The sequence below is a fragment of the Rhinatrema bivittatum genome, chromosome 8 (genome assembly GCF_901001135.1).
Source record: "Rhinatrema bivittatum chromosome 8, aRhiBiv1.1, whole genome shotgun sequence".
In the NCBI taxonomy this organism is placed as follows: domain Eukaryota; kingdom Metazoa; phylum Chordata; class Amphibia; order Gymnophiona; family Rhinatrematidae; genus Rhinatrema; species Rhinatrema bivittatum.
In genome coordinates, this window is record NC_042622.1 from 119,246,607 (window position 1) to 119,269,198 (window position 22,592).

The 22,592-nt window shown below is 43.4% G+C and overlaps 1 protein-coding gene across 1 annotated transcript in view; it reads right to left on the minus strand.

The window, feature by feature from the left end:
* Nucleotides 1–5,331: 5,331 nt before the first annotated feature.
* Nucleotides 5,332–22,592, minus strand: part of LOC115097985 (keratin, type I cytoskeletal 18-like) — a 30,625-nt gene continuing 13,364 nt past the window's right edge. Inside the window, exons 6-9 of the mRNA XM_029614214.1 lie at nucleotides 21,586–21,711; nucleotides 19,199–19,416; nucleotides 15,963–15,991; nucleotides 5,332–7,623 (exon numbers count right to left, since the gene is read on the minus strand). Coding sequence (XP_029470074.1) covers nucleotides 7,514–7,623; nucleotides 15,963–15,991; nucleotides 19,199–19,416; nucleotides 21,586–21,711 — 483 coding nt within the window. The 3' untranslated portion in view covers nucleotides 5,332–7,513. The remainder of the gene's footprint in view (nucleotides 7,624–15,962; nucleotides 15,992–19,198; nucleotides 19,417–21,585; nucleotides 21,712–22,592) is intronic.

Sequence of the window (22,592 nt, forward strand, 5' to 3'; positions counted from 1 at the left end):
GTGTTCACGTCTGCGATCGCCTCCAGGCAATAGGAGTCTTCTGAGTCTTTGGGAACGTAGACCCTTGAGGAGCGAGTACCGGATCCCGTCCAACAATCTGAAATCAAGAATAGAGAGCACGGAGCCCCTGAGGAGCGGGTACTCCTGGTAAGTTTGAAAAGGCCGAGCAGTGGAGAAAGACTTCCCCTTGCTGACTCGGATCGTTGTTGCAAGTAGCGTGGACTGCCGAAGCAAGTCCCGATGGAGTTCCTTGCTAACTCGCTTGTAGTTAGCAAAGACCTTTTAAATTGAAAACGGATGATGTCACTACGGGGGGACGCTCCCGAGGTTCGTGCCCTTGCTGGTACAAAGTCTGGAGCGCGCGCACACGCCCTTACATCATCAGGAACATGGCGGATCCATAGCGTCAAGCCAGCCTGGGGATACCGGGACCAAGAGGCGGGGAGAAGCCGCGGCTGCATCTGTCCGTCTGAGCCGAAGGGAGTCGCCACAAAGGTAGAGAGGGTGGAGCGAGGGTAAGAATAGGTATGACCGCAACATTTATATACCGTCATTCCAAAAGAAGATCACAACGGTTTACAAAAGCAACATTCACACAACATCAAAACATGCAAAATTCACATTATAATTCAACACAATATAAAAAAACATTAGCTAGATTGTTAAATAGTAATGTATATAATAGCACGTGCCCCATGCTGTCTATCGGTTGTTGGAGTGGGGAAAGGTTGGGGAGGAGGGTCTTGCTGGGGCCGGTGAGACTTTTGGTTAAGTGAGTTTGGTGGGAAGGTTTTTTTTTTTTTGTTTGTTTGATTTTTTTAGCTGTCTTTTATTTTACCTAATAGGAGGAGGTTTTGACTGTTCTGGGATCAAGCTGGGGAGAAGGATAGGGAGTATGGGGTTCAGATTGGTGAGGAGATTGGCAGAATGCTGGGCTCAGGCTGGAAAAGAGGAGGGGTTTGCTGGGGCTGGACTGGTGAGGGAAGTCAGAGTGTGCAGGGGTCAAGGTGGGGAGTGTCAGAATATGCAAGGGCTGGGCCGCTGAGGGGGGAAGGAAGTGTTGGGGTCAGGCAGGTGAACAAGGGTCAGAGTGTGCTGGGGTTCAGCTGGGGAGATGGATCAGTGTGCTGTGGTCAGGTTGGGTGAGGGGAGGGGCCAGAATTTGCTGGAGCTGGGCCTGTGAGGGGGGAAGGGAGTGATGGGATCAGGCCAATGAGAGGAGTCAGTGTGCTGGTATTGGGCTAAGAAGGGAGGGCTCAGAGTGTCCTGGGGTCAGGTTGAAGGGGGAGAATGTGCTAAGGTGCACCAGTCAGAGGGGAAGAGAGTGCTGGGGCTGGACTGGTGAGGTGGGTGGGGGGTTAGAGAGTGCTGGGGGTAGGTTTGGGAAAGGGGGAAGAGAGTTCTCAGGTGTAGCTCGGAGGAGTATCAGAAAGTGCTGGGGAGGGGGATCAGAGTATGCTGGGTATGGGCTGAGGAGGGAAGGAAGTGCTGGGAGGGTGGAAGGGTGGAAGGGAGTGCTTGGTTTGTACTGGGAAGGAGGACAATTTATAGGGGCCCCTGGGAAATTTAAATGGATTTCAGTTAATTCAAAATGATTCTCTTATCTAAATGGCTATATGTTCTGAGACATTGGTTCTGAGTCTTCCTCCCTGGAGCTTCAAATCGTGACTCCTGGTTCTGCTGATTTTTTTCCAACGGAAAAGGTTTGTCGTTGTCTTTGGATCATTAAAACCTTTCAAATATCTGAAAGTCTGTATCATATCACCTCTGCTCCTCCTTTCCTCCAGGGTGTACCTATTTAGATTCTTCAGTCTCTCCTCATAAGTCATTCGATGAAGACAATCCACCTTTGGGGTCGCCCTTCTCTGGACCACCTCCATCCTGTCTCTGTCCCTTCGGAGATACGATCTCCAGAACGGAGCACAGTACTCCAGGTGAGGTCTCACCAAGGACCTGTACAAGGGGATAATCACTTCCCTTTTCTTACTCGATATTCCTCTCTCTATGCAGCCCAGAATTCTTCTGGCTTTAGCTATCGCCTTGCCACATTGTTTCGCCTTCAGATCGTTAGACACTATCACCCCAAGGTCTCTCTCCTGCTCCATGCAAATCAGCCCTTCACCCCCCATCGAATATAGTTGTTTCGGATTTCCACACCCCATATGCATGACTCTGCACTTCTTGGCATTGAATCTCAGCTACCATATCTTCGACCACTCTTCCAGCTTCCTTAAATCCCGTCTCATTCTCTCCACTCCTTCCGGCATGACTACTCGGTTGCAGATCTTAGTGTCATCTGCAAAAAGACAAACCTTACCTTCTTTCTCGTCCGCAATGTCGCTCACAAAGATATTGAACAGGACTGGACCCAACACCGATCTTTACGGCACTCCGCTTAACACCGCTCTCTCTTCAGAGTAAGTTCCATTTATCATCACACATTGTCTTCTGTCCATCAACCAGTTTGTAATCCAGGCCACCAGCTCGGCACTCACTCCTAAGCTTCTCATTTTATTCACCAGCCTCCTGTGCGGGATCATATCAAAAGCTTTGCTGAAATCCAAGTAGATGACATCAAGTGCTCTTCCTCGATCCAATTCCCTAGTCACCCAGTCAAAAAAGTCAATCAGATTTGTCTGACAGGATCTTCTTCTGGTGAATTCATGCTGCCTCTGGTCCAGCAATTCTCCCGACTGTATATAGTTTTCTATTCTTTCTTTCAGCAGCAACTCCATTACTTTTCCTACCACCAAGGTGAGGCCAACCAGTCTGTAGTTACCAGCCTCCTCTCTGCTCCCACACTTGTGAAGCAGGACCACAACCACTCTTCTCCAATCACTTGGCACCACTCCCATTTCTAGGGATCTATTGAACAGGTCACACAGCGAACCCACCAGCACATCTCTGAGCTCCCTCAGTATCCTGGGATGAACCTCATCAGGCCCCATGGCTTTGTCCACTTTCAGTTTCCCCAGCTCTTCCCATACATTCTCTACTGTAAATGGAGTTATATCTACTCTACTCCCCTCCAGTTTCTTGTTAACTAGCGACAGTCCTTCTCTAGGGTCCTCTAAGTATTCACAACATACCCAAGCTCACAAGGAACGGCATTGGATTTGAACACTAGTCTCCCTGCTTTAAAGCCAGCTGCTCTAGCCACTAGGCTACATAGGAAACATTGCTTTTTATTTCTATTAATGCAAGGCAATGCTGACTTTACTTTAGGTACACATTCTAAAATCTTTGACATCTGGTCCTCAACACATTCAACAAGTGTTTAATGAAGAAGGAGAGATTTTTCAATTTTGGGATTTAAAAGAAAAATATAACCTAGATCAAAAGAGCTGGTTTGCCTATTCACAGCTGAGGCATTATGCTGTAACATTAGCTAAGCACAACTTAACACAAAGCTTCAGATGGAAAGTAGAGGGATTCTTTCATACTGAAGTGTATCCATCTGTGGGATGTACAATTCTCTTGCAGAGTTGAATCGAAGAAACACATGCAGTAATTTAATAAATAATTGGGAAAGGGAACTACTAGATAAACTTACGGAGTCACAAATAATCTAAAAGTTTTAAAAACATTCCAGAGGCAGTTAGTAGTGTCATCCTGAGAGAAACCCAATATACATTTTTAAGGAGAGCTTATATGGCACCAGGCCAAGCATTTAGAGCCAGCATTGCAGAAACAGATGTGTGCCAAAAATATAAAGAAACAGAGGTACTTTGGGACACTTATTTTGGTCATGTGCTTTAATTCAGGAGTTCTGGGACAAGATTGAAAGATATCTAGAATATACGGTGGGGCAAAGAATCACATTTTCTCCGGAAGGGTTTTTTTTTTTATGACTCCAATGGGGATTAAGGGGAAAACCCTTATAAGGCGAGCTTGTTTAGGGGGAACAAGAGCTTTCTTCTGATTGGTTATGGAGGAATGTGTTTCATACATTGATGCAGATGGAAAACTTGGAGACCACTCAGTCACTTAAATGTAAGAGAGCATTTCTAGCAATCTGGAGAGAGTACACAGATATTTTCTCCTAGAGCTAGGTGTGATGTAGTTAATTACCCATAATGAAGGTTTGTTTCATACAAAATGTTGTAATGCTAAGACTATTATAATACATTTTTATCTGTTACCTCGAACTATTCTGGTCAGGACAGTATTATATATGTTTTTCCTCAGGATACCAAAATACTATGCTCTTTTCATGTGACATTTAAGCTGGGGAAGTTGGTTGGGTTGGGGTTAGGGCAGTTGGGGTTCATTTTTGAAGTCTTGTACGTTCTGGATTTGTTTTTGCAAAATGGGGTGAAAAGTGTAAACATGCTTGATTCGTGCATGTTTGGTGTACAAAAGAAACAAATCTATGCCAAATGCTTATTTATCATGTTTTTCCTTTATTTTAATAATAAAAAAAATTTAAACATTAAACTGCAGTAATTGAATGCTATGAAAAGAATCAGTTTCAAGAGCCACCTAGTGGACAACAAACAGCTGTATTGAAAGGAGATGAGAATAACATATCCATAGAGAGGTCAAGAAAATGCTTTTTATTATCATCCTGAGGGTCTGAAATTAAAACAAAACCCCAGAGTAAATTTTTTGAAGACTCTTGAAATGGTTGGGTATGTCATCTGTCTGAAGTCAGTAGTAATTTACATGCTATATGACACTAATCTTATATTGGGGTTTTTTTTCTTTCAGTTCTTCAATCTCCTTCATGACAAAAATGTTCAGTCTTATAATTTTGTCTATGTTTTTCCACAACTTATACTTTCCTTTAAGCCCTTATTCTTTACTGAGCTCTTTTTTTTAATATTTGGAACTTCCTCTTTGTAGATTTCTCTGCCTCCTCTTCTTTCTGCCCTCTGAAAGTGGCTGGGAATAGCTGTTACTCAGAACAACCTTCAAGAGCACATGGCTCTGCTACTTCATCCTTGTGATCCTACAAATTCCACTGACTGCTCTCTCTTTAGACTGCTGAGACCTAGGTAGCAGGATCCAGCTCCATCATCCATCTGAAGTATTGCAAAATTATTGTTGTAATTTTATTTACTAAGGGGGTCATTTCCCAAAGGTATCGCGGCGGGTTTTGGGCGGCGTCCGCTCCGGAAGGGGAGGAGTCGGGGCGGCACTGGGGCGGACGCCGCAAAGACATCGCTGACGGCGAAAAGGTAAGGAGCCTTATCGCCATCAGTAACGCGGCCAATAGCACCACCTTTCACGGTGGCGCTATTGGTTGTCAAAAGCCGGCAGCGATCACACCGCGGTAGTGCGATCGCTGCCGGCTTTCGCAGGCCCACCCCCCCAATTTGCCTCCCCGCCCCCCCTTACCGCCGGATTTTCCAAGTTCTGCGAACTTAGAAAATCCAGGCCTAAGTTTGAACTGTTATGTTTTGCTATTTGTATAGTATATTGTTGCTGTGGGTATTTGTTATATGTCTGTAACCTGTTTGGGATTGTATACACCACGTTTTTGAATTGGTTGCTCTGTATTCCTCCAAGAACATGTGTGTGAATTGGCGGGTAGTACATTTGTAAATAAAATAAAAACATGAAATATCCACAATAGTTTACTCGTTGCTTAACAAACAAGGCAACAGCTTGCAATGACTTCTTCAGCTACTTTTGCCACATCTGAAAATGAGCTGCTGTCACCATAGGTACTTTTCTATACCAGAGACAGGTTTGTCAATGGTAAATGAATTACCCAGGACTCAGAGACAGAAGTAGAATGTGAAGAGACTGGACTGAGTACCAGTCTTTAAAATCAAAATTACAACTTTTTAAAGAAAAATAAACCTGCCGCTGACTGTATTACTGTCACGTGTCACGATTGACGCGGCCTTGAATGTGAACCTGCTAGGCCCTGCTGACAGCTGGTGAATCCGCTCACCTAGGGACAAGGACAAGCTTTACCTATACCAGTCCCATTCCCCACAGGTTAAGCCCTTGGTTTCAGGGGCTGGCAGGTGAGAATTCTGGAGAGTGGACAGGCAAAGTAAGGAGGCAAGCCAAGTCAGGGAAGGTGGCAGATAGCAATGACAAAATCCAGGCATGGATTTGGGCAGGCGGATGTCAGATAGCGTCAGGGTCCAGGCGATCGTCAAGGCAAGCAGAGATCATGCAGCGTCAAGGTCCAGATGTAGGTCAGAGCACAAGAGGTCAGTCCGAAGAAAAGCAGGAGGGAACTGGGACAAGGCAAGGCAGAGATAAGGCAAAGACAGGGCGAAGCGACGGCAAACTGGAAGGAGGTGAGGCAGGATGGATGAGGCGGGGTAGGCTGGACAAGTCAGGGCAGGATGGACAACGCAAGGCAGGCTGGATGAGGCAGAAATGAATAGCACTATTTAGCCACACATTCTGCTACATAGACTGAAAACTTTCAGCTAATTACCGAAAGACGTTATGCTAATTACTCAAAGTCGTTAGTAATTGCAAGTCTGCCTTTCCCCTTCCTCTGTGTTCTCATACAGTAGAATTCTTGATTTTCTCTCCTGTGCAATTTTTCATTATGTAATTACTATGTTAATTTTTTTAAGTGGATAAAGAGCACCAAGAAAAACAATCACCATAATAACAATATGTCAAGAGTAAAAAATTTTTAAAAAGGTTGTTTTAACCTAGAGTTTCCCAAACTTGTCCTGGTGACCCGAAAGCCACAACAAAGATACATAAGAGATATATTTGCATACATTGGAGACCCAGTGTGTGCAAATTTATCTCAGGCTTATTTGTTTTGGATATCCTGAAAACCTGACTGGCAGTGGATAGGTTTGGGAAGCCCTGTGACTTTAACCCAGAATTTTGTGTTCTCTGACTGTAAACTGGAGCCTACTTTTATGAGTTACTACCTGGTGCTGCTGTGCTATTTACAGCCCTAAGCATAGGTAACTGGTTGTCTTCTCTCTCCAATTTAGCCACAAATATCCTATGTATGGGGAATAACAATGAATATTGTAAATAACACCTTCTCACCCCAAACATTATCCTAGATGTTAATTTGACTCCCATACCACTGTCCCAACCCTATTGTCTACAATAGCCTGTCCAGGGGATCTCACAGCCAGTGGGGTTTTCGGGATATCTGCAATGAATATAGATGAGGTAAATTTGCATATATTGGAAACCCAGTATGTACAAAGTTACCTCATGTATATTCATTGTGGATATTCTGAAAATCCAATTTGCTGTGGGGTTGCCAGGACAGGATTGGGAAGCCCTGGTGTACATTCAGTTTTTATTTTGGTCCGCCTCCTTTTTTGGACTTCCAGCTCAACTGGAACAAATCCATATAGAGGCAATGTTGCCAGGATCCCTTTAGTCACAGCTACCTTGGATTTTCCGCTCTGTGTAGGTTTCTTTTAGTGATAATCTTTAACATCTTTTTTCAAGAGATTAAAAAAATCTTTGAGAAAATACAGCTGATACAGTCTTTGCAAAGTCTGTCAGAGGACCGAAGTATCCCAACCGCTATTGGGCTTCTTATTCGTTAGCCCTCCAGTATTTACTTGTCGTCTTCAATCTCCTTAATGTCGCTGCTCATATCTATAAGTTCTCCGTTAACCAAGGTCTGTGTGACGGTCTTCACAATTTTTCTAGTTTTGATGTCAGGTACTGCGGATTAATAATAGGAAAATTGCAGTGAGGAAGGGACACAGAAACTGCCAGACACCTACACACAAGTAGCGTGCGGTAACATTTACAGCAGGGGATTCAGTCTCAATCCCTCAACCCCCCTCTCTGCTCCCATCCTGCCCCCTCCCCCCCCCCCCCCCGCCAAGTCACCAGTAATCTCACTCCGGCAGTCTCCTCTCCCCTCCCACACTTGCTACCTACCCACCCCCCTCCCTACCCGGTCTCCAGCAGACTCACTCCCTCAACCCCCTCTCCCCTAGAGACAAAAGACACATGGAACCCATGTGGCCTATTGTAACATGTAATAGGTGCAGGGCCGGTGCAAGGGTATTAGGTGCCTTAGACAAACCTTCAGCCTTGTACCCCCACCCCCAGCCCCCAACCTCAACCTCTTCCTCCTGGCCCACCTTCCACATAGAATTAAAAATTATGCATTTACAATAATAGATGTTACATGAAAAAGGACATTCAAAGTATAGTTTTCTGAGGTAAAAATATCACTTATAGCAGTGCATGTAAATATAATATACAAAATACATATTATATAAGAACATAAGAAATTGCCATGCTGGGTCAGACCAAGGGTCCATCAAGCCCAGCATCCTGTTTCAAACAGAGATGTTTCAAACAGAGACCAAACCAGGCCACAAGAACCTGGCAAGTACCCAAACACCAAGAAGATCCCATGCAACTGATGCAATTAATAGCAGTGCATTGAGTGAAAAAGAATTTTCTCCAATTAGTCTTAAATGTGCTACTTGCTAACTTCATGGAATGTCCCCTGGTCCTTCTATTATCCGAAAGTGAAAATAACCAATTCACATCTACTCGTTCAAGACCTCTCATGATCTTAAAGACCTCTATCATATCCCCCCCAGCTAGACAGTCCAAGCTGAACAGTCCTAACCTCTTCAGCCTTTCCTCATAGGTGAGCTGTTCCATCCCCTTTATCATTTTGGTTGCCCTTCTCTGTACCTTCTCCATCACAACTATATCTTTTTTGAGATGCGGTGACCAGAATTGTACACAGTATTCAAGGTGAGGTCTCACCATGGAGCGATACAGATTCATTATGACATTTTCCATTTTTTTAACCATTCCCTTCCTAATAATTCTTAACATTCTGTCAACCAGAAAATCATGCTAAAAAGCAAATAAGACAACTGGAACCCATATCTTATTAGGCCTATTGTAATGTGTGTTGGGTTTGGGACTGGCACTCAGAAAGCCATGAGTAAACTGAATTACAATTACAATATAATAAACACAATATAATAGCACTAACTTACAGCATTCAATCCATAACAATCCTATGAAAATGCAATGCTGTAAATATTACACCAGGCCCTAAAACACCAATACACTTCCTATTAGGAAAACAGAACAAGCCAGGCCGCTATAGATCCCTACATAGAAACTATACACTAGCAAAATATTTCACCTCAGTCACACATGTGGAACACAGACAGACCCTCACTAAATACTAGGGATATGCATTCATTTTAACTGAATTTGTAAAATGCAACAAATAAGGGCCAAAATATTTAATTCAGGGGGCCCAATAACAATTGAGGGGCCCCCCTGAATTAAAAGAATCTTATTAAAACTCCTGGTCAGGCCTACACCTAGGCTCGAGGCCCAAAGCAGGGGCCACGGCCTATGCCAGAGTGTGACACTGGTGCCTAGGCTTAGAACCAAAGCCAGGACCTTGCCTAGGGCAAAGGCCAAGGCCCAAAGTAGGGGCCATGGACTAAGCTTGAGCGCAACACTGGGGTCTCAGCCTAGGTTCGGGTCAATGCTGGGGGCTCAGCCAAGACTCAAGAAAAGACCTAGGCTCTCCAGAAAAATGACTTAACTGAGCCATCGGGTATCCAAAGTTGTAGCCAGGATGGGTCCCGAGGCACAGACCTTGCCTCATGCCCAGGCCTGATGCCGGGTCTGATACCTTGGCCTCGCCCCATGCCCAGGCCTGACATCAGGGCCCAGCTGGGAGGCCAGGTCCAGAAGCCTGGGTCTCAGCCTAGGCTGGAGCCTGGGCCCAGGCCTGATGCCAGGTCCTGGTCTATAGGCCGGGTCCTGATGCCTGTGCCTCGCCCCATGCCCAGGCCTGATATTGGGGACCAATCCGAAGGCTGGGACCTGAAGCCTGGGACTCATCCTAGGCTTGAGCCTGGGCCCAGGCCTGATGCTACGTCCTGGTCTGTAGGCCAGGTTCTGATGCTTGGGCCTTGGCCCAGGTCCAAGCCCAACACTGGGACCTGGCCCGGAGGCTGGGACCTGACAGTTTGGCCTCAGCTCAGGGTCAGACCAAGGCCCTGAGGCCAAAGCGCAGGCCAGTAGGTCCTCTTCTTGTCTTCTTTCTTCGCAAATGATGGCATCCACTGGGGACACGCCAGTGTAAATTAACTCTGGCGGATCCTCCCTAGCGAAGAGTTCCATTTTGCTGTCCAGCAGTGTACAGCATTGCTGTACAGCAAAATGGTGCCTTCCGCTGAGGAGGATATGCCGGAGTTAATTTATTCTGGTGCATTCCTAGCAGATGCTGTCATTTGCTGGAGAAAGAAGACAAAGAAGAGGACCTACTGGTCAGTGCTTAGGTCTCAGGGCCTGGGCCTGACCCTCTGCCAAGGCCCCGGCATTGGGAATGGGCCTGGACCATGGCCCAGGTGTCAGGATCTTGCCTCCATACTGGGCACTGGCATAAGGCCGGGCCTTGTCAGAGGCCCAGGCTTTGAGACCATCCCTACAGACTGTGTCCCCGCATTGGGCCTGGGTGAGGCCCAGGCCTTGGGACCTGGCCTCCAGACTGGGTTCTGAGGCCCTGGTATCCAGCTGGTATCCAGCTTAGCTTTAGCATAGAGCCTAGACTGAGGTTGCAGCAACCTACCACAGCCTTGGCCTACACAAGGCTGAGGCTGTGGCCTGGGCCTAGGCATCGCCAATGGATCCTCACCAGATTGGGTATGTGGGAGCCAGTGGGATCCTGGCCCCTGCATTTTTCTGGGTGGGAGGGATGGGTGGTGGGGTCTGAAAGCCTTGGGAGGCCCTGTTTCCTTTTTTTGGGGGTTTTTTTTTTATGTTTGATTCATTTTTTTTAAACAAAATAAATACATTAAATATTAAATGAAACAAAATTTTGGGAGAAAAATCTCCTGAAAATGAAACAAAAAATGAAACAAATCTTTTACCCCTGTTCACCTCTACTAATTACAGGGACCATAACGTAAAAATAAAAATGTGCAGACAAAAACTGAACTGGAAACCACAACACTTGATTCTGTATGGAGTGCAATAATGGAAAAATAGAAACACTGCCATTCTTCATAAAATATCAAACAACAAAATCAAGCAATATAAAAAAATCAATAATAGTAAAACTATTAAAAAAGAATATTTCAAAAAAGTTGACAAACAGAATAACACCAAATAATTATAATCTCATGAAAATTCAAAAGCATGTTCCAAACTCCAAAAAAAATATTGAAGAACATGAGACTCATCAAACAACCAGTGATTAAAACTAACAAGGATAAAAAATATCATCTGCTTTCCGAACCTGGGAATTTTTCAATTTCCAGATGCCCTGAAATTGTCGTGGAATAGTATATTAGGTGGGGAGGGGGGGGGGGATTGTTGTGCACAAATTTCTCCTCTTTCTCTCATACACACACATGCTGTTTCTCACAAACATACACACGTACACATACTCACACAGGCTGTCTCACACATGTATGCTCTACCATACATACACACATATGCTCTCTCCCTCTCATACCCTCTCCCTCTCACACCCTCATTCACTCACACAGGCTCCTTCTCTCTCTCTTTCTTTCTCAAACACATATCTCATGCACACACCCTCACTCTCACACATGCATGCACCCTCATAAGAACCTAAGAACATGCCACACTGGGTCAGACCAAGGGTCCATCAAGCCCAGCATCCTGTCTCCAACAGTGGCCAATCCAGGCCATAAGAACCTGGCAAGTACCCAAAAACTAAGTCTATTCCATATTACTGTTATTAGTAATAGTGGTGGCTATTTTCTAAGTCAACTTAATTAATAGCAGGTAATGGACTTCTCCTCCAAGAACTTATCCAATTCTTTTTTAAACCCAGCTACACTAACTGCACTGACCACATTCCCTGGTAACAAATTCCAGAGTTTAATTGTGTGATGAGTGAAAAAGAACTTTCTCCGATTAGTTTTAAATGTGCCACATGCTAACTTCATGGAGTGCCCCCTAGTCCTTCTATTATCCGAAAGAGTAAATAACCAATTCACATTTACCCGTTCTAGACCTCTCATGATTTTAAACACCTCTATCATATCCCCCCTCAGCCATCTCTTCTCCAAGCTGAACAGTCCTAACCTCTTTAGTCTTTCCTCATAGGGGAGCTGTTCCATCCCCTTTATCATTTTGGTCGTCCTTCCCTGTACCTTCTCCATCGCAACTATATAGTTTTTGAGATGCGGCCACAGAATTGTACACAGTATTCAAGGTGCGATCTCACCATGGAGCGATATAGAGGCATTATGACATTTTCCATTTTATTCACCATTCCCTTTCTAATAATTCCCAACATTCTGTTTGCTTTTTTGACTGCCCCAGCACACTGAACCAATGATTTCAATGTGTTATCCATTATGATGCCTAGATCTCTTTCTTGGGTGGTAGCTCCTAATATGGAAGCTAACATTGTGTAACTATAGCATGGGTTATTTTTCACTATATGCATCACCTTGCACTTATCCAAATTAAATTTCATTTGTCATTTGGATGCTCAATTTTCCAGTCTCACAAGGTCTTCCTGTAATTTATCACAATCTGCTTGTGATTTAACAACTCTGAATAATTTTGTATCATCTGCAAATTTGATTACCTCACTCGTATTCTTTTCCAGATCATTTATAAATATATTGAAAAGCATGAGTCCCAATACAGATCTCTGAGGCACTCCACTGTCCACTCCCTTCCACTGAGAAAATTGTCCATTTAATCCCACTCTGTTTCCTGTCTTTTAGCCAGTTTGTAATCACGAAAGGACATCGCCACCTATCCCATGATTTTTTACTTTTTCTAGAAGCCTCTCATGAGGAACTTTGTCAAATGCCTTCTGAAAATCCAAATACACTACATCTACCGGTTCACCTTTATCTACATGTTTATTAACTCCTTCAAAAAAGTGAAGCAGATTTGTGAGGCAAGACTTGCCTTGGGTAAGAACATAAGAACATGCCATACTGGGTCAGACCAAGGGTCCATCAAGCCCAGCATCCTGTTTCCAACAGTGGCCATTCCAGGCCATAAGAACCTGGCAAGTACCCAAAAACTAAGTCTATTCCATGTTACCGTTGCTAGTAATATCAGTGGCTATTTTCTAAGTCAACTTAATTAATAGCAGGCAATGGACCTCTCCTCCAAGAAATCATCCATTCCTTTTTTAAACACAGCTATACTAACTCTCTCACATGCTTAATCACACTCACACTCAATTGCTATCTCTCTCTCACATACTCAAACACACGCCATTGCTCATACACTCTCACATGCTCAACCATATGCTCATATGTGCTCTCTCACATGCTCAATCATTCACATGCTCTCTCACATGCTCAGACACAAACACATACATGATTGTTTTCCCCCTCTGAAAGCACAAAGAGGAGCAACAGCAGCCTCTTCTTTCAGCCCCCAGGGACCATCAGACTCTTCAGTTTTTTCTAGCCTTCATTTGTGCAATGCTGCTCCTGTTTCTCACTTGGGGGGAATGGAGTATGCAGAGGGAGCCAATGCTTCTTGCACCCCATAGGCTACGCTTCTTTTCTCTGCCGGGGGGGGGGGGGGGTGCGTTTGGAGGAGGCCGATGCTTCTTTTTCTCCTGCTGGCTGCACTGCTTCTCACTGCCGAAGCAAGGTGCGGAAGGAGGAGGAGGAGGCCAATGTTTCTTACAGTTAAATGGGCCGCACTGCTTCTCAGTACCAGAGTGATGGGGCGAAGGGGGAAAAAGAAGGCCAATGCATCTCGCAGCCCTGCGGCCCGTGCTGCTTCTCACTGCTGGGACGATGAGAGAGAGGAGGAAGCTGATACTTTTCACAGCCCAGCGGGGCAGGGAAGGAAAATCAACCTGATGCTTCTTGAGGCCCTATGCTCCTCACTACCAGGGCTGGGGAGGAGTCTGATACCTCTAACAGCCCTTTGGGCCGCACTACTTCTCATTGCAGGGGGCAAGGTATAGGAGGATGTTTCCCATACTTTAGGGCAATGGTGCCCCTGGTGAATGGTGTCATGAAAGCCACCTCTGGATTCACATTCATTCCTGAGAGAAGGAAAGAACCTGAGGAGAGGAGAACTGTGCTACCTATCCAGTGTAAATCACTGAAATATCAGGATATGCTGGAGGAGATTGCATGAGAAATTGTAATCTGAATCAAGGTATGACTATATTCTATGCCATCTAAATTTAGTGAAAAATCCTATTCCACCAATTCAGGAGGGAGCTCCAAAACTCCCCTGCAATTGGGAAGGGATGTGGAAGCAAAAGGTCATAGTAAACCATCATTAAAAAGTCACAGATGTATTGGAAACTGAGAACGTAAACAGAGTGTATTTAACAGGAACTTGCATATTGTTATTCGCTTTTATTTAAAATCAAATATCAGTAAAGTTATGTTGGAACCATATTTAATGTTCAATGTGATTATTACTGAGCCTTAAACAATACTCAGTGTCTTTGAATTATTCTTACCTCCCGACAGAGAATCCTGAATATAGAGGGGTTTAAAGACAGTTTAGGAAGTTATAACAGCCTATGCCCTTGGAATGGAGGATAGCTCTTGGAATCCTATGGGAGGACATCAGCACAGGCTTTACACACACAGACACTCAAACACATAAAAGGTGCCCCACACATACATATCACACACACAAATGTATATCACACACCCGCACATACATATAAACACATGATGTATATATATATAGATATATATATATATATATGATTGCCCGCATGCCTCACACACACATACACACACACACACGTTATACATATACTTAAACATACACATGTACATACACACATCCAAACACATCTATAATGACTCTCACTCACATATTATACATCTTACATATACACCTACAGAAATATGTATATAGATACAGACAACCAAAGAAATATCTGAAGACCCAAACATACAGTCAAACTCTCATATAAACACTCACAGAAATATATACGTACGTAACAATCACACACGCGCGCAAACACCCCTTACCTCCTGTCCCCGTAGACTCAGCTTACAGAATTAACATGGATTTTCCATATCCTTGATTAAACTTGACAAAAGCTAAAATGTAAACTTGTGCAACAGCTGGAAATACTTCTACTGCACAATTCCACTTACTCTAAATATCTAAAAAATGATGATAGAAAAACAGCTCACACATGTTTTAGTTTTGCCCTGCTTCCATTCCCTCCTCTTTGAGTGAGGAAGGAGTTGAGGAAATAATATAGAATGAAAGTTTTACCATTTTTTTGGTTATATTTGAAAATATATTGAAATCACATTTTAAATCATGGAGGATCACAAGGTCTCACTAGACATGTTAAAAACAAGAGTCTATTTTGCCTTCAGTTTTTCTTTTTGGTTGATGCTTTCTTGTTTTATCTCACTGACTTGGTAACTGCAAATCAGTCTCTGCAGGTATTCCACACCAGCCTGTATGATCCTCAGTATATGCCGAATGCCTCAGCTAAATACCATATCAAAAAGACGTGGCATGTGAAGTTTGTTTATGGGGGCCGCTGATGTAATGCAGCATTTCAGAGAGACTGTGTCAAGTGCTATGAATTGCAGAGTGATTTTTTTTTTCTAGGGTTGTACCAGATGCTCTGGAGCTCAGCCCGAGTTCTAGCTGGGAGTCTTTTGCAGTCTCTGACTGACACTGAGCTAGCTGAACTGTTTCAGGGAGTCAAGGGTCACCCAGCTCAGGGTGTCTTGGGTTATAATGGGAGGAGACTCCTCTTCCCTGCCCATCCTCCGTTGCTCTCTCTGAGACAGGTCAGGGGGAGCAGCTTAGGGAAAGGAAAGTTGAGGCGCCGTTGCTATCTTAAAACCAAAGGGCCTGAGTTTTTCATCACTTTCTCACACTCTCTGCCTATGGGAAAAAGCTTTGACAATTTAGTCCTAAGAAGTATCACCTCTTTGACAGTGGAAACCCGGACATAATTTCTTTAGCCAAAAGTAAGAATATTTCTTCCGCCCTGCATCATCATCCAGTTACTAATAAAATATTAAGAGAAAGGGATCACTCACCCACAGGCTGGGGTCCCACTGTTTTTTTCCTCCCTGCCAACGCCATAAAACCGCTACAGATGCTGCAGAACGCTGCAGCGAGGATCCTAACCAAGTCCAACAAAAGAGACCACATCTCACCCATCTTAAAAAGCCTACACTGGCTTCCCGTCAAATTCAGAATACTATTCAAAGTGCTCTCAGTAACCCACAAGGCAATACACAACCTGGCACCACTCGAGCTCACATTCCCTCTCCAACTCCACACATCTTCCAGACCAGTGAGACAAGCCTACAAAAACAACCTTCAAATTCCACCGATGAAGTCAGCATTAAGTAAAAGAGCTTTCTCCACAGCTGGGCCTAAACTCTGGAACTCTCTCCCATCAGAGCTCAGATCACTGCAATGCTCCACTACATTTAAAAAAAGGCTCAAGACTTGGTTATTCAACCAAGCTTTCCCATAACATCAACCTGCGAAATATCCCTGCCAATATCCCCTCAGTGGTAACACGCTAGAGAACTATATAGATCTTCTCTAGAAATCACATGATCTTTGGCAGTCTATTATCTTTGGCAGTCTATCATTAAAACCCAGCCTCTAGCCTATATTAGGCACCGCTCATGTTAATTATGTTATTACCCCCATATATCTTAATCCAAGTTAATTCGACCTGTTCATTGTAAGACATTTACTTGTCATTGTTGTTATTGTTTAAAATGTAAACCGAATTGATCAATAATTTTGTTATTGGAAAGTCGGTATAGAAAAATGCTAAATAAATAAATAAATAAATAGAATGAAAACAGCAGCAATTGTTATAGTATATTCTTCATGGTAAGAGAGTGTAACACATCTGAAGGAACGCTGAAGAAACTTAACGTGTAGTGTTGGCTAGCCCAGTGTTTCCCAGCCAGTCCTGGAGGTACACCTACTGTACCTGCTCTGGTTTTCAGGATGGCCACAATGAATATGCATGCGATGTATTTGCATAAAGTGGGTCTGCAATGTATGCAAATTTATCTCATGCATATTCATTGTGGGCATTCTGACAGACCAGTTAGGTGTGCATCCAGGAGAGGGTTGGGAAATTCTGGGTTAGGTAACAGCTTGTTTCATTGCCCAGGATTCCTGGGGGACTGCTGGTGTAGTTGTGCATTTTTTCAAAATGATCAGATGCTTGCACTACAGCATGAAGGAGGCGGTAAGGAGTGGAGGAACAGAAACCTATATTCAGAGATGAAAGTCTGCTAGTTCAAATGTGAAGTGTCCACCTCAATGCCAAAACAAAGGTCCTTGCAATGAAATGCAAAGCTCAGAAACTGACATCAGAGGACATCAGGGAGGTAGTATTTATGAACTATCTGAAGCTCTAACTTAGTTTAAACTGAATGTTTTAACCAGTAAGCTGAGTAGATATGAGCTGCAGGTCATGGGATAAACACAAAGGTTCCCTAGGATGGTAATAAAGTACTGGAGTAACATGCATGGTTACAAACCTAAACAGAAGGCATGGGGGTAATCTGCACAGAGTAGCAATTAAAACCCTAAAAAATACATTGCTGGGTAGACTGGATGGGCTATTTATGTCTTTTTCTGCTGTCATTCACTATGTTACTATATCCCGGAGCTGCCTCATGTAGATGGAGCCGGTCCCCCGTTTGGGCTGTAAGCATCAACCAGGGGTGCTACAGATCCGAGTTCCAGTCCAGATGGGAGGAAGCTATCTTCCTGGGCCCCTGGCATGCTCAGTCGCTATCAAATAGAATGGCTTGCACTCAGTTGGATGAGATTCCAAAGGTGCAACAAGACCCAAAATAGGAGCAAGGAGAAAAAACTTAGTAAGAGGGTTAGGTAACAATCACCCCAATGTCCATCCATTTAACAGGGGCACTGGAAAATAATCAAATTGAGTCCCGGTGGTGTTCAAAATAAACCATTTATTTTAACTTAAAGATGAGTATCCAGGCCAAAATTGAGAGAAAATCAAGAACAGAATAAAAAAGTTTAGAGTAATGAAAACCATAGTTTCCTTTTCCATTCTAGGCCTTTGCACCAATCTCCTTCTCCTGCACCACCATCTATGACAAAAATGTCCTCCTCTTGGAGGGTAGGATAACTGGAGTGTAGTTGCAGCAATCACTAGTCCAAGATGATAAAAGACCCCAAGCTCAAAAACCATTAAGAATGTCCAAATGGTCAAAAACTCAACTCTCAAGTCTTCTGAGTCTCTTGTTGTCTCTTGCCAAGAGTCCTAACTGCTTCTCACCCTTGCTTTATCTGGTTGCCCTGGCAAAAAAATCTTTGAAACAGCCTTTCAGGATTGGGGGGAGGGGGGGAACGCCCTTCCCTTCTGACTGAATCATTCTCAAAAATCTCCAAAATCAACGCCACTCCAAAAATCCCAAAGTTCCAGCTGTAGATCCTAATCTCCAGGGATAAGGAAAAAAGATCCAACAACTAGCTCCAAACTCCTTCCTCTGTCTCCAACCTCTTGCTTATAAGATCCAGGGATGATCTTTAGCTTCTCCAGACTCCTTCCCTCTTCTCAATTGCCTAATCCACTAAAGACAGAGCATGCATAGGGGGATTTTAATATCCGCACAAGCCTTTCCCCAAAAAGGAGGTGTTATGGCAAGGGGAGGATTCAAAAAGTGTCAAAACCCCCACCTACTGCCCATTGCTGGAAAAAGTAATTGGGAGCAAATGTTAGTGACTGGCAAAGCCAAGTCACATAGACAACAAAAGAATCACATTTTTACCCTGCTTTCCAAAGGGAAGAAGATTTAAGAGATCGCTGTGTGTGTGTGTGCAACTCTGCCTGTGTGTTTGTGTCCCCCTATTACATTCTATGTTTGGTATCCTATCCAAACCAAATTTTCTGGACATATCAAGGGATAGAAGGGAATCCTGACAGGGGCAGGTGTTTTGGGGGGATTCCATGTGGATGAGCAGATGTGTGCATGTGTTCCAGAAACTAGACTCCATTAATTCTGTGTGGAACTTCTAGTTAGGAAGTTATTTTTTATTGCTAGAAGTTGTAAATGTACTGATAACTAAATGATTTTCCCAAGTGCATAGAGACTCGTTGCAACAGTATTGCCTGTTCCTGAAAGCTCTGAGGCCCATCAGAGGATTCTGGCATCTACGGCACAGGCCGGTCTTTCTGGTTCATCTAGAGTACTTGCAGGTGCTATGGAGAAATGTACCAACCTCTCTCTATACATCAGCTGCATCTTTTCATGGTAACACTTACTGAATGTCTCCTTCAAGCAGACGCCGGTAGACCTCAATCTCAGCCTCCAGTGTCTCTTTGATGTGGAGTAGGGCTTCATATTCATGTTTCTGAGTCTGCATGTTGCGTTTAACCTCAGTGAGCTCCTCTTCCAGTCTAGCAATCATCCTCTGCAGCTCTTCCAGCTTAGAGCTGTAACAGAACTCAGTTTCCTGCAGATTTCCATCCAGGGCATTCACCTGGGAAAGTGCAGAAAAATACAACAGGTTGGCTGGCATTGCAGATCAGGCTAAAAGGTAAGCTTAGTTTGCCACATATTTACTCTTTTCCCTTTTCCTCCACTTACTGAAGAGTTCCTAGGTGAAGGCTGGAAAGCAGGTAGTTCTCATTTTCCATTAAGTGATGATTTGAGGGCTGGCCCAGTGGCTCAGCAGCAATGCTGACACTGCCATGCCCCCATTTTATCATTATATTCTTCTTGGAAACCACTTTGAATTTATGGAAAGATGGTATATCAAATAAAGTAAGTTGGGTTTTTTGCTCCCTTGGTTGGCTAGAGAAGCTGCAGATACAGCCTTCACAGCCTCGGAGGAGGGATTCATGGTCATGGCTAAATGGTGACACCTGGTAGCTGAATTTAAAGCCCAAGATAGAGGATTCTGGAGGGAGCCCTGGTGCATGGCTTCCAACCTCAGGACCATTGCTGCATTGACCAAACTAGGAAACAGTGGGAGAATCTATTAAAATATAGGAAAAAGTCCCCGGGAGTTTTCAATAAGGGCTCATGGTGCCAGAATATCAGCTCCAATTTTGAGTGAGCTGGAAAAAGGAACAAGGAGGAACTACTGTGCTAAAAAATTGTCATGAAAGGCATTCTTTTGCTTTTCATCTTTAAGAAGTTGCCATACTAGGTTGGACCGAAGGTCCATCAAGCCCAGAATCCTGTTTCCAAGAGTGGCCAATCCAGGTTACAAGTACCCAAGCATTAAATAGATCCCATGCTTTAATGGCCATAATAAGCAATGACTATTCCCTCTGCCAACATGATTAATAGTAGTTTACGGACTTCTCCTCAGGAACTTATCCAACCCTTTTTAAACCCAGCTACACTAACTTCCCTAACCACATCCTCCAGCAATGAATTCCAGAGCTTAATTGTGTGATAAGTGAAAAAGACTTTTCTCCGATTTTTTAAAAATGTACTACTAAATAAATAAAAAAATAAACAAATAGATAAATGCGCCACTAAATAAATACATAAAAAAAATAAATGCGCTACTAAATAAAAAAATAAATGTGCCACTAACTAAATAAATAAATAAATACATGGCTACTAAATAAATAAATACTTGCTAACTTCATGGAGTGTCCCTTAGTCCTTCTATTATCTGAAACAGTAAACAACCAATTCACATTTACCCATTCTAGTCTTCTCATGATTTTATAGACCTCTATCAGATCCCCTCCCCCTGCAGCCATCTTTTCTGCTTAAATAAAGTCATAGTATTTATCTTATTCAAAACAATATTGACAAATCTGAGCAGTCAACTCGAAACTAAACCAAAACATTACATTAACATTACATTCACATTATGTCAAACTAATCAATTGAGATCAGTTTGAATAAGATGATGACTTTATTTAAGCGCTAAATGTTTATCATTTGGAACAAGACTGGGATTTTATCTGCAATATTTTAAAATTGGAGAGACTATGATGACAGTGTTTCCCCACAGCAATGTCTGCTGTTGGGGTGTAAAGTCTGAGATCTTTCCAAATCCATGTGTGGTCCTGATTAGTCGGTTGATTTTTGGTGAATTTGTTAATAACATTTGATATGCAAGTGGTTTGGCTTTTGGTTGGTTTACCTAATTAAATTCATAGGAATAACTGGAATGGCTCAAACCATTATGCAGCTGAAGTCACCTAGGGCAATTTTTCAAAGCCATTTATATGGGTAAATTAGCCTTGTTGAAAATTGCCCTTTTCTGTCCGGCTCACAGCAACACTTTGGGGCTTCCACAGCACGCTTATTGTTAGCCAAGTTAAAAGGCATGCTCAGCTGTTTACACAAATGGCAGGTGCTTTTAGCATGTGGCCTTTTCGGCCACTACTTTATATAAAGGGGAACAATGCAGGTGATTTCCCTTTGAAAACTGGCTGCAGTGCTCGCAGGTTAAAAGTGTCTTTGTGTGTATCAGAAACAACGCCGGCTGTTCCAAATTGGTCCCATAAAATATTTTCTGTAAATTGCATGTATAGGTTAAGATGTTGTGCTTTCCTTCACATATAACAACAAGCATGGTTCTGGAGATTAAAGAAATATTGTAATCATTTGATTTATCCTGTGTCATAATCAATGGCATGCACACCTGAAAAGGTAAGCAAATCAGACTGCAGAAACGTACCTGTTTCTTCAAAGACTCAAGCATTATCTGGAGGGTGTTCACATTCCTCTGCTTGTCTCTCAGCTCTGTTTTAGCGTCCTGCAAGGCTTCATTCTCTTTCCACGACTGAACAGGGAGTGTGCCAGCCTAGGTGAAAATGAATGTAAAAGAATCGGGAGTAAATCATAGTTTTTCCTCTACGAAGTGGCGTCATATTCTAAAACTGATTATTTCTGGGAAAGGATACACAAGAGGCCTGTGCACTACTATTACTCACACTAAAAATGTTAGCATGCATATTAAAATGTCACTTAATGTGCAATGCAATAACATTTTTTAGTATGCCCACTAAATAGTAGTTTTCATTTTGAGCATGTGCTATTAGCATGCATGCTAACTCAAAAAGTCAACATGCTGCTTCCAAATGAGCTCTACCTAGCATGGAGAGAATACACAAAAAAGCACATATGGGTTAAACTGAGCATGCACAGTCTTCATTTCTTCATGGCTTAGACTACTTACTGCAAACTGTATGACATTGGGCTGCTTGACAGTGTTAAATATGTAATTCACGTTGAGGTTCTGGTGATATAACGTAGGAGAGTAAATATACCCAATAAAAAAAGGGCAGCAGCAAAAGAGCATCTAGACCCCAAAAGAAGAGATTAAAGAAGAGAAGAGGAAAAACTAGAATAAAGGCATGGGCTTTAGATGTCTGTTGAGGTAGAGGACGTAGAGCAGGAGGAGGAAAGTATAGAGGAATTAGAACAAGGAAGCAATGGCCCTGGAAGCTGTGCCACACCCACTCAGGATGATTAACACATACCCACATATGTTATCCAGCAAGAAGTAGAAGAACTGGCATCAACAGATATCTTGGCCATCCCTGGCATTTCCCATTGATGCCAGGAGTGAAATTTTCCAGCTCTGACTCCTGAGGGCACCGGTATGTGACCAGTCATCTTCTACAATCACACTATGGTGTTGGGGCCTTAGCCCTAGTGGTACCTTGTGTAGGCAATCTGAAG